The 14,433-nt window shown below is 43.1% G+C and overlaps 1 protein-coding gene across 1 annotated transcript in view; it reads left to right on the top strand.

Moving 5' to 3' along the window:
• Positions 1-1,750, top strand: part of SLC6A11 (solute carrier family 6 member 11) — a 184,119-nt gene extending 182,369 nt beyond the window's left edge. Inside the window, exon 15 of the mRNA XM_045023765.1 lies at positions 1,598-1,750. Within this exon, the coding sequence (XP_044879700.1) occupies positions 1,598-1,750 (153 nt within the window). The remainder of the gene's footprint in view (positions 1-1,597) is intronic.
• The last annotated feature ends 12,683 nt before the right edge of the window (positions 1,751-14,433 follow it).

The following is a 14,433-nucleotide window of genomic DNA, read 5'->3' as shown; positions in this document are numbered from 1 at the left end:
GGCTGGAGCAAAGTCCATAGGGCTTTATTGTGGGTCTATAAGAGCATCCAAGCAAAAGGGTGAAGTCTCTGTGGAATAATGTTCTCAGTATGTTCAAGTAAAGGTAGCTCTGTACCAGTCCTGCTTTACATGCTTCCTTAAGGCATCAACCTTATTCTAACCCTGCAAGATCATAGAGCATGATCATGGAACCCCATTCTACTCCTTACAGCACTGTCCAGATTTTACCGAGCAGAAGGTGGTGTTATATTTCTTATCCATTAGAGTAGGCCTCCAATAGCTACTCTTTTTATTTGAAGCTGGGAGCTGTCACTAACAAGACTGACCCAGCATTGTTCTTTATTTCAGACAGCTAGTCTTGGTAACTGTTGTAGCATTCATTTCCTAAGTGAATTCAAGAAAGATTCCTTCTTTGGTTAAGCATCAAAGTCCAGTCCTTAAGAGTACTGACAATCTCAGGGCAAAGAAGTTGTGTCTCCTGTACTGAGATCTATTAGATGGTCATCAGTTCACTGAATTCTGTGTATTGGTCATCCAATCTTAGCCAATGTCATTTCCTTTTTTTTTGGGGGGGGGGGAAGATGTCTTCCCCACAGCTTAGTGCTTAGGGGAAGATGGAGGAGAGTTATATATAATCCATCTCGTCTCAGATGCCTATATTTATAGAATAATCCTGCTTCCCTCCCTGGAGCCATACTGAATGAAATCAGATTGTAATGGATCTGGGGACGTTAGCATGCAAAATAGCAACATTTATCCATGCCAACCTGAAAAATATCCTTTCTTTGAGTAATAAAATCCACTGATCTGGCACACCCTGGAAACAAATGGATCATCCAGAAAAGAGATGGAAATTGACATATCATTAGGTGCAATTTATCATGCTTTGTATTAGGAGAAATTATTGTGCTTTTCCTCAAAGCATATTTAGCACTATCAGTAATTCAGTAAAGAGATTGGAATTCTCTTGGCTGTGGAAGCTATCTCACCTGGAGACAACTTCAGGAGATAGGACATTTCTCTGCTGCCAATGAGTGACAAGTCTGACTCTGTCCCAAAGCTGCAAGCAGGCTGCAGGACCATTGTAACCAATCTGTGGAACTTATTTCTTAAATAAAGGATATTTTTAGGTCAGCACAGATACAATTTGCAACTGTAGCTTCAGTTCTATATTCAGACCCCCTATGAAAGGCTCTTGCATATCTGATTTAATACTTTTCTCACTGCGTCTTCCTGGATTCCATCAAATTCACCTGCATAAATGGAGCCTTAGTCTTTGTGCTCACCTCTGCAGAGGAATGAACATTGCCCTGCATCTATTGTGAAACTAAGCTTTTGGTCAAGCATATGAGGGTTTGCTTTCATGTTCAAGCCCTTGGATTGGAATGCTGTGGAAGGGAGTGGTGTGATGTGCAGGTTGTTACACCAATTAAGTGGCTCACACAGGGTTCCAGTGAAATGAAATGGGCCTGCAGAGAAGAGATTTTCCATAAATATTCCTGCTATGAGGAGATGATGATGATGATTCTGGCTGCATGCGTGTATGTTTCTGATTGAGAGAGAGAGATAATATCTTCCATTTTCTCCAATGTTTCAGAAATTCAGGAAGCTGGTCATACCTAGCCCAGATCTGAAGATGAGAGGAAAGCTTGGAGCAGGGGCATATGCTGCTACAGTAAATGATTGCGATGCCAAACTGAAAGGTGATGGCAACATTTCAGCCATCACAGAAAAGGAGACACATTTCTGAAAGAACTATCTTTTTTTGTCTGTTACTTTTTGTATAAATAAATAAATAAATAAATAAATAAAATACTTCACTTAATTATAGAGGCTGCTTGTTTTGCACAAAATTTATTAACCAGTTAATTTTAAAGTGAACATTGTATAGTTGTTTACAATGATTTTTTAATTATTATTATTATTATAAGTAACGATTATATAAAAGAAAAAAGAACTAGCATAGTACTGTATGTTAGTGATGACTTGTAATATGGTGATTTTAGTAAATGTTTTATAGACGTTAGAAGGACCTGTATAATGTGCTGTAAAACTTTTCTACTTGGATTTTTTGGAAAGCATGGTGTTGTATAAATATATCTGTTCTAATCTGTAAGCATTTCAGACCATTTCAGCTACTAATGTATGTCTATAAAGGGGGTCACAATGTCCTTTTGTTTATATTGGAGGGAGTTTTGGGGGACTAGTAACTCAGCTGCATCGTCTTTCTATCTGAATGTGGGATTGAGCCAAAGCCCACTGAAGTCAATGGGAGTCTTTCCCATTATCTTCAAAGGGGCTTGGATCATGCAGTTTTTGAATCAAACTCTGCACCTGAACTGGGCAGTCCTTTTGTCCGAGTCAGGACTGCAGGCTCCAGCCTTGTACTTGGCAAAGCACTACTCGCATGGTGAGTACTCTTTCTGGAGCCTAAAGGAAATACCACCTCATCAGTGTCTTCCCCCATGCCGGAACTTCTCACCACAGCCAGGTATCGAAATGTGGTGGAATGAGTCCCCCCTTTGAATGACTATTTTCCTGGAGACGTCTAGAGGCTATTTTTTAAGAACTCTGAAGTGTGTTGTTGTGAAGTGAGTGGTGTCTGATCTCACCTATGCTGCTCCCTGGAACATCTGAAGCTATTCCATGTTATTTGTGGCTAGCTAAAATTCCCTGCATTGTGTGGAACTTCTCCCATTCCCTGAGTTGAAATGTGTTTGTCTTTGCTTGTAAAACAGAAAGGGAGTCCCTAGGACAGCTTCTTTAGCTGGAGAGGATCTGAGAAAAATGGAACTCATTTTAGAGAGATTCCCCCTCCCCCAGATGAAATCCAGAAATAAATTATGCCCATCTAGAGCACTTCTATGGCTCTCTTAATCTTCAAAGCACTTTTGAAACAGTACTGAACACAACTGGAGCAGTTGGCTCCTTACTTGCACAACAGCCCTGTGAGGTAAGTTATATAGGACATGTTTTGCAGATGGGGCAATTGAGACAAGGGATGTGACTTGCCCAAAACTACAAAGAGAGTAGGAACTGGGTTTTGAAATGATGATTGGGTCACAGGGGTTCCCAATTAATAGTCAAACCACTAGACTATCTTGTGCTCTCTCCCTCTGTCAATATTGCAAACCCCACTACTAGACAATTTCTTTTCCCTCTCTCCTCAGGCTGACAGGATACATCTGACACAGTGGCTGGGTGGGAAACTGGTGAGTTTACTGTCTCACATAGGCTTGCCTCACCAGCTAATGTGCAAGCAACAGCATAACAGAATATTGGAGCAATATCACAGCACCCCCTGCTCAGACGGGTTGAAATTCACCCATACTCAGAAGCCCAGCACAGGGAACTATTAGGAAAAGCTTAACTGGGACTAGAGCAGTACAGAGGCTTCATGTGGGCTGACTGCACAAGGGTGGATTTCATCCGTAGTTTCTACTATATCTTAACATTACACAGAGATGTATAATATAGATTTGACAATTTAATGTGATCCTAAGATAATTTGCATAGCTCCTGTAAGATATTCAGTAGAATCATATATCCTCAAATCAGATTATGTAATCTATATAATTTAATGGTCTTTTGGGGGGAGAGGGAACTGAAGAGAAGACTATTGTTGTATCAGCCTAAAACGAATCCAATTTTTTTTATGGGACTGGTGACTTTGGATGCCTTAATTTTTGGGTGCTCAACTAGAGACATCTTAAAGGGGCCTGACTTTCAGAGAGTGCTGAGCATGTACCTTGTGAAAATCCGCTTTCTTTAAGGAGCTCCAGCTGGGCAAACAAAAATTGAGGTGGCCAAAATCACTAGTTACTTTTAAAAGCCTTGGCTGGGATATTTACTGAAGAGAAATGTCATCAAAATTTAAATTGCAGCTAGAGCTAGTTGTAGAAAATATTGAGATGCAAGTCCATCCTACCGCTTGATGTTGGAAATGTATCCACCCCAGAGTTCAGAAATCAGTGCCTCTTTGCAGTACTAGCAGGTCATGCGAAATACATTCTGTCCAGCATCCTTCTCTGGTCCTCATTCTTGTTCCCCCACTGAAAGGGCCAGACAACTAGCTCATCAAAAACAACTAGCAATCTGAGGATCACCTTGCCTAGAAAGGCATTCTGTATCTAGTCTCTCCAAATTATCCTGACTAGTCTCTATTCATTTCCTAATAAGTGGTGAAGCGTCTAGAAACCCAAGTCCACTGCTTTGTTAGGGCCTGACTCTGCAAACCCTTAATTGTGTAAAGAGTCCTTACTCTCATGAGACCCATTAACTTCAATGGAGCTACTCATGGAAGTCAAGATTACTCATGTGAGTTTGCAAGAGTAACCATTTAAATGTGCCAATTTGTAAGATAGCCACCACACCAACTGTCCATCCCATGGAAATGAGATGATAATTCCAGGTAATTCAGGGTAGCCATTTAAATCAAAGCACATTTCACCGCTGTTGACAAAGTGAGCCATGCATTTTAGCTTGTTTATCCACCTTGGACTGTCATACTCATCCAAATATCTCTACAGGTACTATGGAACATGCTTCCTACTCTGCTGCTATGAACCATTTCACCAATAGCTTTATACACATACATATGGTTCGGCATGGTCTAAAGCATTATACAGAGTTACTAATGTGATGTGCTTGTAAATGTGTGCTTGTAATACCTGACCCATTTAACACTTTACTGATTTGTTTTTTAAGATGTATGAGGTTGGGGTTTTTTTGTTTGGTTTGTTTTTTTGGAGGGGTGGGGGGCAAATTTCCTACTAGTATTTGTGAACTTTTTTTAAAACAAAATGTGAAGGAAAAAAGCAATTATGTCATTGTGATTACTTTTTTTTGATATGCAGTAGAAACATATTTCCCTTTTCTGAGTATTTGCAGTATTATGGAGGAAAAAAACAAAACAAAATCCAGAAATCGAACAACCACCAAGGTTTATGTACTGTTTTACACACACACAAAATTGATTTGGTATTCGAAGGGCACAAGGTTTTGTCTTCTTACTCATTTTTTAAAATTAAAGGAAATGGGCAAAACTGTATCTGGTGTCCTTGGTTTATATCAATGTCTCTCACTAAGTATTTATATGGCCCTCATAATCACAGTCACTGATATATTTTATCCTCACAACACCCCATCAGGTATCTCTGTTTTACAGATGGGGAGCTGAGACACAAGACTGGTTGACTGACTTGCCCGAACTCACCCAGAAAGTCTGTGTCTGAGTCCAGGTCTCCTGAGTCCCAGTCTTGTGCCCCATCCACTCAATCCTCCTTTCTACTCCAAATATAACTGCCTCTATCCTGAGATTTTTTCCTGTGTCTCTGTCCCACATGCCTATTGAGATGATAATTTAGCACAAGCTGATAATTTTGCATGTCAGGCTGATTAAAAGTTCTGATAGATAAGCTGTTCCCCATCCTCAGAGGTTGATATGCTCTGTGCACCTATACTCTGCCATGGGCAAATGAATGCACAAAGAAGTGGGGAGGGGTAGCTTAGTAGAAGCAGGGAGGGATAGCTCAGTGGTTTGAGCATTGGCCTGCTAAACCCAGGGTTATGAGTTCAATCCTTGAGGGGGCCATCTGGGGCAAAATCAGTACTTGGTCCTGCTAGTGAAGGCAGGGGACTAGACTCAATGACCTTCAAGGTCCCTTCCAGTTCTATGACATAGGTATATCTTTATATGTCAAAAGAGTGTGAAGGTTGGGTTGATTAATGACCCACATGGTCAGAGGATTACCTGACCCTTATAGTTGTGTTCAGTTAAGCCAAAAAGGTCTGACTGGACCAGAAATTCCATGGGGACATCTTCTTTGGTGGCTTATGGACACTTACAATTCCAGGCCTAGCTGGAAAATGGAAACGTAGAGCTGCATGAAAACACAGAGAAAACAATGTTGGTTATAGTTCTTTGAACCCTTAAAAAGGGTTGGTTTGGACTCATTTTGAGGGATGGATGCTGAGCCAGCTGTTGGCCTTCCTAATACTGTGGTCTGCACTGATGTGTGGGAGCTAGCAATAGAAATGCTTTTGTTTACAAAGAAAAGTCAGTCTCTAGCCCGTTTCCTCATGACGTTGAAAACGTAAACCAGTCTAAACTATTTACCACAGCTAAAAGGACAAAACAGCAGGGCTCCACACTTGAAGCAAGAGGATGGGTGATGTGCCTAAAGATGTCTTGCCCCAACACCCTTTTTATGTCAGTTTCCCAAATTGTTTTATCTTATTACCCTACGGACTGTGACCATTCCTTGACTTCTCTTAAAACTCCTACAACAAACTCACTGCTCTGTTGTGTGGCCTGCTGTTGCCACTTCCTTGCTAGGTGGTAATCCTGGGTGGGTACTAAGTACAGTCATTGCTTCTTGGTCTTCCATTCTTCTTTTCTGCATCTCTACCCTCTTCTCTTAGTGGACACCACCGTTGCCATGATGGTTGTCCAGTCCATGGAAAAGAAGGACTTGAGCTTGTTTGCCATCACCTACTAGCAGAAACTAAAATCTCATACATTTTCTCATAGAAGGAACAAAAATCTGGTTTAAAAGCCAGGGACATGTTCTAGCCAATAATTGTTCCTCATGATATTATCATACTAAGTATGCCTTCTCCTACATAGAGACTAAACTGAATGACTGCATGTCAGAGGACCTATACTTGTAACGGCTAATTATGAGTCTCCTTCTGCCCAAGGGGACAGGGAGCTGTGCTTTTTTGACTAAGAGGATCACTGTTGCTCTTGTGGAGTGAGTGTGCAGCATAGTGGAACCAGCAGGTTGTAGGAGTGGGTTTGTTACAGTATAACAGGGCCTGCCTTCCTCTAAGAGTTGCCGATGGATATTAAGTTAGTCAATGTAGTTAACCATCTATCCATCTGTTCCTAGGCTCTTACTCACTATGGAGTTGTGCTGCATGTTTGGCAGCTTTTCCTAAATGTTATTGTAAATCATAACCTTTTAGTGAAAAGCCCTGGTTAATCCATCGTTATTTTAATAAAAAACCCACTGTTCTCTTATCCTGTGCATGGATGATTCACTCTTCCCTTCTCTCCCAAAGGGTGAACAGTCTGCAAAAAAGGCAGAGTTAGCGGCATGCCATGCTCAAAAGAGCAGGCTATACATATTCACACAGACAACCCCAGGGGCAGTTCCAGCTTCAGTTCATGCCATTTGTGTGGAATATAGCTCTGCTCTGATCACTAACCACCATCATTAAGCATGGCATCCACTGAATAATACACAGGTACATGTGCAAAGCCAGACCTAGAAGAAGACAAGACAATGCTAACATTCGATTTTATTGTCTCGCCTAATTCTAGTTCTGATTTTGCACATGTGCCTCCATGTGATTCAGTGGATGCCATGCTTAATGACGGTGGTTAGTGATCAGAGCAGAACTATATTCCATCTAAATGGCCCTGTATTAGTTGTACTATCTAAAGTCTTCTCCATTTGGAAAACATTGTATCCTGCTGCTTATTCTAATGTGGCAGGAGTCAATGTAGTTGCTTCAGCATAAGCGCTGTCAGTAGGAACAAATTCAGTTGTGCGATTAGTGGGTCAGTCTGTTGCTGCAGAGCATCACAAGGAGCTCCTGCATTTTTTTGTGTGTGCCTTATAGAAATATAGGGGTTCTTTTTAATAGAGGCTCAATCTGCTTAAATATAGTCCCAAAATTAGGTTTGAAAAAAGAAACATCTGAGCATCAACAGAAATCTGCCCATGAATTCTCTTTTAATTTTAGTTTGTTTTCCTATGGAATCAGTTTTGTTGCTTGGATTTAAATAGCCTTTTGCAGAATTTGCAAACATTGCAGCATTGAGCTAATGCATTAAAACCTGGAAGGGGAAACAGACCAGTGATGATAATGGAAGTAGACTGGTCTGTTTTCATTGTCTCAGCAGAGAGAAATACAGAAAGGAATGAATGGCATTGAACTGGGCTTTAAAAAAATCTTTCCATTTTAGTAACCCAAGGCATATTTGCCAAGCCTCCCTGTCTGAGCCCCAGGATTCTGGTCTGGGTCCCATGGAGATGCTAACTTGTCTTGAGGCAGTATTCTTCCTGCATCTCCTCCCAGCTTTTAGGGGCTGCTGCTCCTGTGGCTGCCTCTCTTCTTCTTCTTCCTCCCCCTGCTGCATCTTGCTGCTCTTCCTGTGGATGTTGCTCTGCTCACTGCATCATCCCTGCTTCTGCAGCAGGTGAAGACAGCCACCAGCTGCCTGAATGGATTCGTCAGACCTAATGCACAGCAGCCACTGTCCTGTTTGGAGAAGGGGAAGGAAAGAGAGGAGGCACTGATTGGAGAGAGGATGCCAAGGGAGGTAAGGTCAGGGAAGGGGAAGATCCCACAGAAGAATGGAAAAAAGAAGTTGGGACCCTTGGGAAGGCAGAGTGGGAGAGAGAGGGAAAAAAGAAGAGAGAGATGCACCATGAAAATGTTGGAGGAGGAACAGGCCTGCTACAAGTTGCTGGAGGAGTAAATGGGCCAACCAACCCCTGGGCTTCTCTCTCCCCACCAAGGAAACAACATATAAGGGTAGTGAGGACCTGCTGGGGAAGAGAGGGTCCCCATTCAGATCCAAATGCTGAATTCTCTGGTGTCTCCCATTCTTAGGTTTAATCTATGCCTCCCTGTGATAGGGTGGACTAGGCCCAATCAGGGCGCCGGGAGAGCCATATAAAAGGAGCTGCAGAACAAAGCAGCAGTTAGTTGATGCTTGGAGCTGGAGAAGGAAGGACTATGTGCTGGCTGAAAGAATAGCAGGACCAAAGAGAGTTTTCTGGCAAGGACTGGGGGAGCACTGAGGGAGCTCCTGGCTAGCTGCAGGGACTGAGTAGGTACTGAGCCCAGGGCAGGTTGCAGGAAGATAGTTTTTCCAGCAAGGAAGCCCTGGTGATATGGCCCCATACCAGGGTCAGGACTACTTAAAGACTGAGCCCAGGGAGGCCTATAGAGATAGGCCCTGGTGGACTATATACCCTGGAAGGGGTCTGTTGTTGTTCACATGTGGACAGAGGACTGAATTGCTGGAAAAAAAACCCTGAGAACCACTGAAAGGGGTCACCAGAACTGAAAGAACACAAACACTCCCAACCAGAAGGGCGTTTACGAGAGGTGGGTGCTGACCCCATTACACTCCCTCAGTATTTTTGCATTGTGTATGTGGTTTGCCCTGCAGATGTCTGCATGTACCAATGGAACATCTCAGTACACTAAATGGGGTAGAGAATGCAGGGGTTAGTCTGGTCTGGTTCAGTGAGTGTGGGGAAGGGGAATAGCTAAGAACAGCCTGAAATGGCATTAGGCCCTGATCCTGCAAAGACTTACACATAGGATAAATGGTCGGGAAATGAGTAGTCTGATTAGGTTCAGTAAGACTAGTCATAGGTTTTTAAAAGTTAAGCATGCGAGTAAGCCTTTGCCACATTTGCCTGCTTTAGTTTGAAGGGCCCAGCAATTAAGACAGTCATGTCAAACAACCTAGAATTCAGCGTAATGCCAGTGCTTTCAATAAAGAGACAAGGTGGGTGAGGTAACATCTTTTATTGGACCAACTTCTGTTGGTGAGAGAGACAAGCTTACACAGATCTCCTCTTCAGTGCTTTCAACAGACTTGCTTGTGAAGTTGTCCCTGGAATTTAGTGTTTAAAAATTGGCAGGTACAGCATAGGATCTAGAGTGGTGTTATTAACCAAGAAAGTATTTTGTAACCTAGTATTTTTTTTTTGTAAAGTTACATGTACCTTTAATTGCTTACAAGGGAGTGATGAATGTTAAGAAAATGAGACATCCTGATTCCTGCACTGTGGAAAAATTTTTGTCTTTCACAAAATGCAGTGTAAAATCTCAAACACTAGTCTATTTAGTGGAATGGTTTTGAAGCCCCAGAGGGTTAGTAAGGTCTGCAGATTGACTGGGTATATGAGAGCCAAATGCTAAAATAGATTGTATTGTATTGGAAATTATTGATCCTAGTCAGCAAAAAATGCAAGGTCTCAGGAAGTAACAATTGTGAAACTAGACATTGGAGCAAGAATGTAATCTAGCTGGTAGCAAATGTATTAAGCAACACCTCATAACTGGCAGCCAGATAAAAGCAACTGTGATTTTACATTTCATATTTAGCAAACAATCAGACTAACCAAACCAGGAGTTCCCTAAGCACTGCAATGCATGTTTCTTGCAATACCTTCCATTATCCCATTTAAAACAGCTGTTGAGATTGAGGAATAAATTAGTTTTTTGTCATGTCACCGGTTAAGTCTTTTGAGGGTCCTGTGGCTTAAAAACTGGGCTCTCCCCACTTTGTGTTTTTTAGAGGAGAGATGGGGAATGAATTCAGTTGCCGTGCACTCAATGAACATCGTCTCCCTGCCCACCCCAGTCTCCCCACCACCAGTAAAGTGCAGGGGCTCACCCTGAAGGGTTTTGTTTTGTTTTTTGTTTGGTGAGTGGGGAGGGAGGTTGTGATGGCAGTAACTGTGTTGGCAGCTGCTACCATTTCACCTGCAGTTGTTTCCTGTGTCTCAATCCCTGTTTTGAGGGACCCAACCCAAGAAAAATCTGTCTAGGTGAAATGGCAACTGTTGTTACCAAGGCAACTGTATCATCTATCACTACAACTCCCTTCCATGCCCCCACTCCACCCCTAAAGAACTCTGAGGGCTCTCAGTCCTTCAAAATGGCTCCTCCCATTCTCTGCTGTAGGTGGCACCTCAAGGGTTAACCAGGGTGTTAGAACAATTTTTATAGTTGAACCAAACAATAAGCCTTGTATATAATGAACCCCCTTAAAACCAGGGGGTGCTGCAGCTCCCTTAGTTGCAGCACACATGGAGTTTACCATGACAACAGCCTGTCCTAATGGAGCAGATGTCTCTTGGGAATGTGCAGGAGATGAGCATGTGCAGTCTGGGAAGCGTTCTCAGGCCCAGCAGAGAGGTCAATGGCCCAGTCAGCTATCAGACGTGATTAAGAGCCCAGACCCCTTCTTTGCTAGTTCTTATGACCACCATGGAGTCAGGCTGACCAACACAGAGACCAGCTTTGCAGCCAGGTCAATAAGAAGTGAGTGGGTAGGGTTGTCACCTCTGTAGGACCCCTCATAGCGAAGAGGGAACTGCTGCTCCCTTGGGCCTTCTTCCTGCTATCTCCAGGCAAACCCTGTACATGTCAGAGACTCTTCCACTTCCTTCTCCCACCTTCTCTTCTATCTTTTGGGAAGTGTTTTTTGTATTACTTGTAAGAAAACTAATATAGCTCATGACAGAAGAGAAATGTGACACACTGTTGCAGGCAGGTGTGGAATGGGGAGCACCAGTGGTTACCTGTTCTCATGTGAGCAGACACTGAAATTTCCTCCAGAACGATATCCTTTCAGCACCATTTCTGGGAGAAACCATGATACTTGATGGTTGGTTAAACTCAGTCTAAACCTGACATCCCTATGCAACTGCATATAGCCATTCTCCACACCTGCTTCTTAAAGGGGTCAATCTGGAGTCAAATCCATCACCAATTATTCCTAGTACTTACAAGTGTCTGCCGGGCCAGATTTCCAATTAGGCACAGTATGCACATGCCTTGGGGCACCGGTGTTCTACGGATGCCTAAACATTAAAAGTTTACTGGTCCCGGCAGGGGGCAGGGCTGGCCGAGGGGGAGACGGTGGACGGCAGACACAGTGACCTTGCAGTGGGGCCAGTGAGTGAGGCCAGGGAGCTTGTGGGGGGCTTTGGGCAGTCAAAGGGTGGGTGATGTGTGTTGGGGCATTGGGCAGTGAGGTGTGTAGATGGGGCACTGGGCAGTTTTGGTGGTGGGGCTGTGCAGCAGGGCACCTAAAAGTGGCAGGGGCCCCTCACAGCTCCCGGCTGCTGCAGGCCACTGGGGGCTCCCAGAGCTCTGAGTTGCTGTGGGCAGCAGGGGTACCTCACAACTCCCAGCCCCCTTGGCCAGTGGGGAGGATCTGAGCCGCTATGGGTGGTGGGGCCCCCCACAGCTCAGTGGCAGGGGGCCCCTGGAGCTCTGAGCCCCTCTGGGGAGTGGTGGGGAGTTTGGAGCCGGGGTTCCCCCAGCTGCCCAGCCACTGGGGGGTACTTAAGGGTGTGCAAGGTGTAAATCCGCCCTGTGTGCCCAATGTGTGGTATATTAGCGTGAGCTGTATTGTCAAAAGGCATGTTTTCCATATCATGAGGTGGCAGCACAGGCCAGCAGAAAATCATTTGCTCTACCACTGAACAAATGACTCAGGGATGAAGGGAGAGCAAGCAGCCTTTCTCATATTTCAAGCTGCATGCTTGAGTTACCTTCAGATTTTCTTCTTGACAGCATGTGGTATAAAGAAATCCATCATTGTTCACCAGCAACTCATTGAGGCATCAGGATCAGATTGGCATGGCCTTGCTAAAGAGGCATTTTCAGCATGAACAGTGTGACACACTCATATAAAATCACTCTTGTAAATTTACAAAAAAAAGTAAAAATAGTAAGGACAGAGACGATGAACATGCACAAAAGACATGTTCTTGAAGGCCCTTCAGAGCAGCTGAGCTTCTGTGGAAAACACTTCTGACTCTTTTATTTTAAGCTGATGCTTTAATTTCCTCCAGATAGAGAATTTTAGCAGCATTTCTGTGGAGCAGAACACCGGTACTTTCTCCATAAGATAGAAGAGACAAATAAAAAGTGTAGCTTCTTTGCAAAGAAACTGCTACATTCTGCAGATAAACAGAACATCAAACTCAGGGTCTTAGTTAAAAGGAAAAAATAAATAAAATGCAATATTTTTCCAAACAGAAATACTCCTATTATCTTCACGTTCCATCCTGCTCTCTATGACAGTGGAGAAGATGTGTATCAGAATGTAGCTAATACCCATCTTAGTTATGGAGCAGTAGTTCTCATAATTAATTTTTTGAAGCCACAATCATATCACATTCAAGAGTGTTTAACATATCAATAAAGAGGCATTTGTAAATATTAGTGACGTGATCAGCATTGCCTGGAAAACACCTGTGCTTACAATTGTGGAGGGATGTCTGGTATTTCTCACCTGTTCTAAAACTCAGGCTTCATAGCATGCAGCTTCAGAAAAAAATGTTGCCAAAAATGCTAATGCTTGTGTGTGCTCAAACAAAGAATGGTGACAAATGTCAAACGGCTCAAGCCTTCATTAGGACTATATGAGATGTTTCCCCTCCCACCAAACCCAACTAAGTCAAAATTGAACATGTGCTAAATGTTGCAACATAATTAACTGTAGCACCCAGAAACTCTATACTTCATAGGGAATATAAAATAACATAGGTCCATCATATATATGTGGTTTTATCCAAAATGATCCCTAAGCACTTTATAAATTAAAACACCAATGCTGTAATTGGATCCACACCTGTGGACCCTGTATGTATGTCAAGTCCCATGAACACCAGTGGAACTCCAGGCAGGTGGACTCTCATTGCAGGATCATATGCATACACCTGGTAGGAAAGTAGAGTTGAACTAGGAGCCTTCACTGCACCAACCAAGAGCAGGGGGAGTTGTAGGGAACACTCCCTCAAGCAAGGGAGAGGGGGAGCTCCCTGCTTAGCAGAGGAGGGGGAGCTATGCTCTGCCACTGTATTCCCCCTTACTGTAACCCCTTCATAAAGCATCAATGAAATGCAACTAAATAATTTTTTAATGTGGTGACTAATTGCACATACACGGCACCAATATTGACCTTACCATAGCTATATGGCTCACATGAACTGAAAGCTAAAATGTTCCTACAGATGTTACCCGATGGAATACAGCGATTTACAGAAAGTCAGAGACAGAGATGTTAGGGAGCTCAGAGAAAAGTGTTACGGTCTGCTAGGTCAAACTTGTAACGTTCCAAAGACTGACCCAGTGGATCAGTTTAGCTCCAAAAGCACCATTATAGGTGAAGTGGATGTTATGTAACTCATGTTGCTGACTCTTGTGTTTTATCAGGATGGCTGGGGTGTGTATGAATTGTTTAGGGTCAAGCATGGGGCTATGGCTGGGCTGGTGTAATGGGTTGAAACTAAGCAATTTTTTTTTAATCCTTAAATGTCAGCAACTTTCCAACAAAATTGGACTGTGATATAGCCTCCCAAGGGAAATGCTGGAAGGTCCATCACATTGGCCATTTACAATTGGGTTGGACAATGCACTAGGAAATATACTGTAAGCAAAAGTCCTGTATTGGGGCTTAATCCAAATCCTATTGAAGTCAATGGAATGTCTTCCAATATAATAGGCATTGGATCAGGTCTTTGGTGCCCTATTCTGTTCTCTTTCATCACTAATTTGTATAAGCCACATTGTGAGGTCATTCCTCTGAGTAAGTAATGATTAAAAACAGAGTAAGGCCCTCAGAGTTTGCCGTGGGAATTCTGTGGTTGATTAGATAAGTAC

The sequence above is a fragment of the Mauremys mutica genome, chromosome 7 (assembly GCF_020497125.1).
Source record: "Mauremys mutica isolate MM-2020 ecotype Southern chromosome 7, ASM2049712v1, whole genome shotgun sequence".
In the NCBI taxonomy this organism is placed as follows: Eukaryota; Metazoa; Chordata; order Testudines; family Geoemydidae; genus Mauremys; species Mauremys mutica.
Note: the sequence above shows the minus strand (reverse complement) of the source record. Positions and strands in the feature narration are given on the sequence as shown.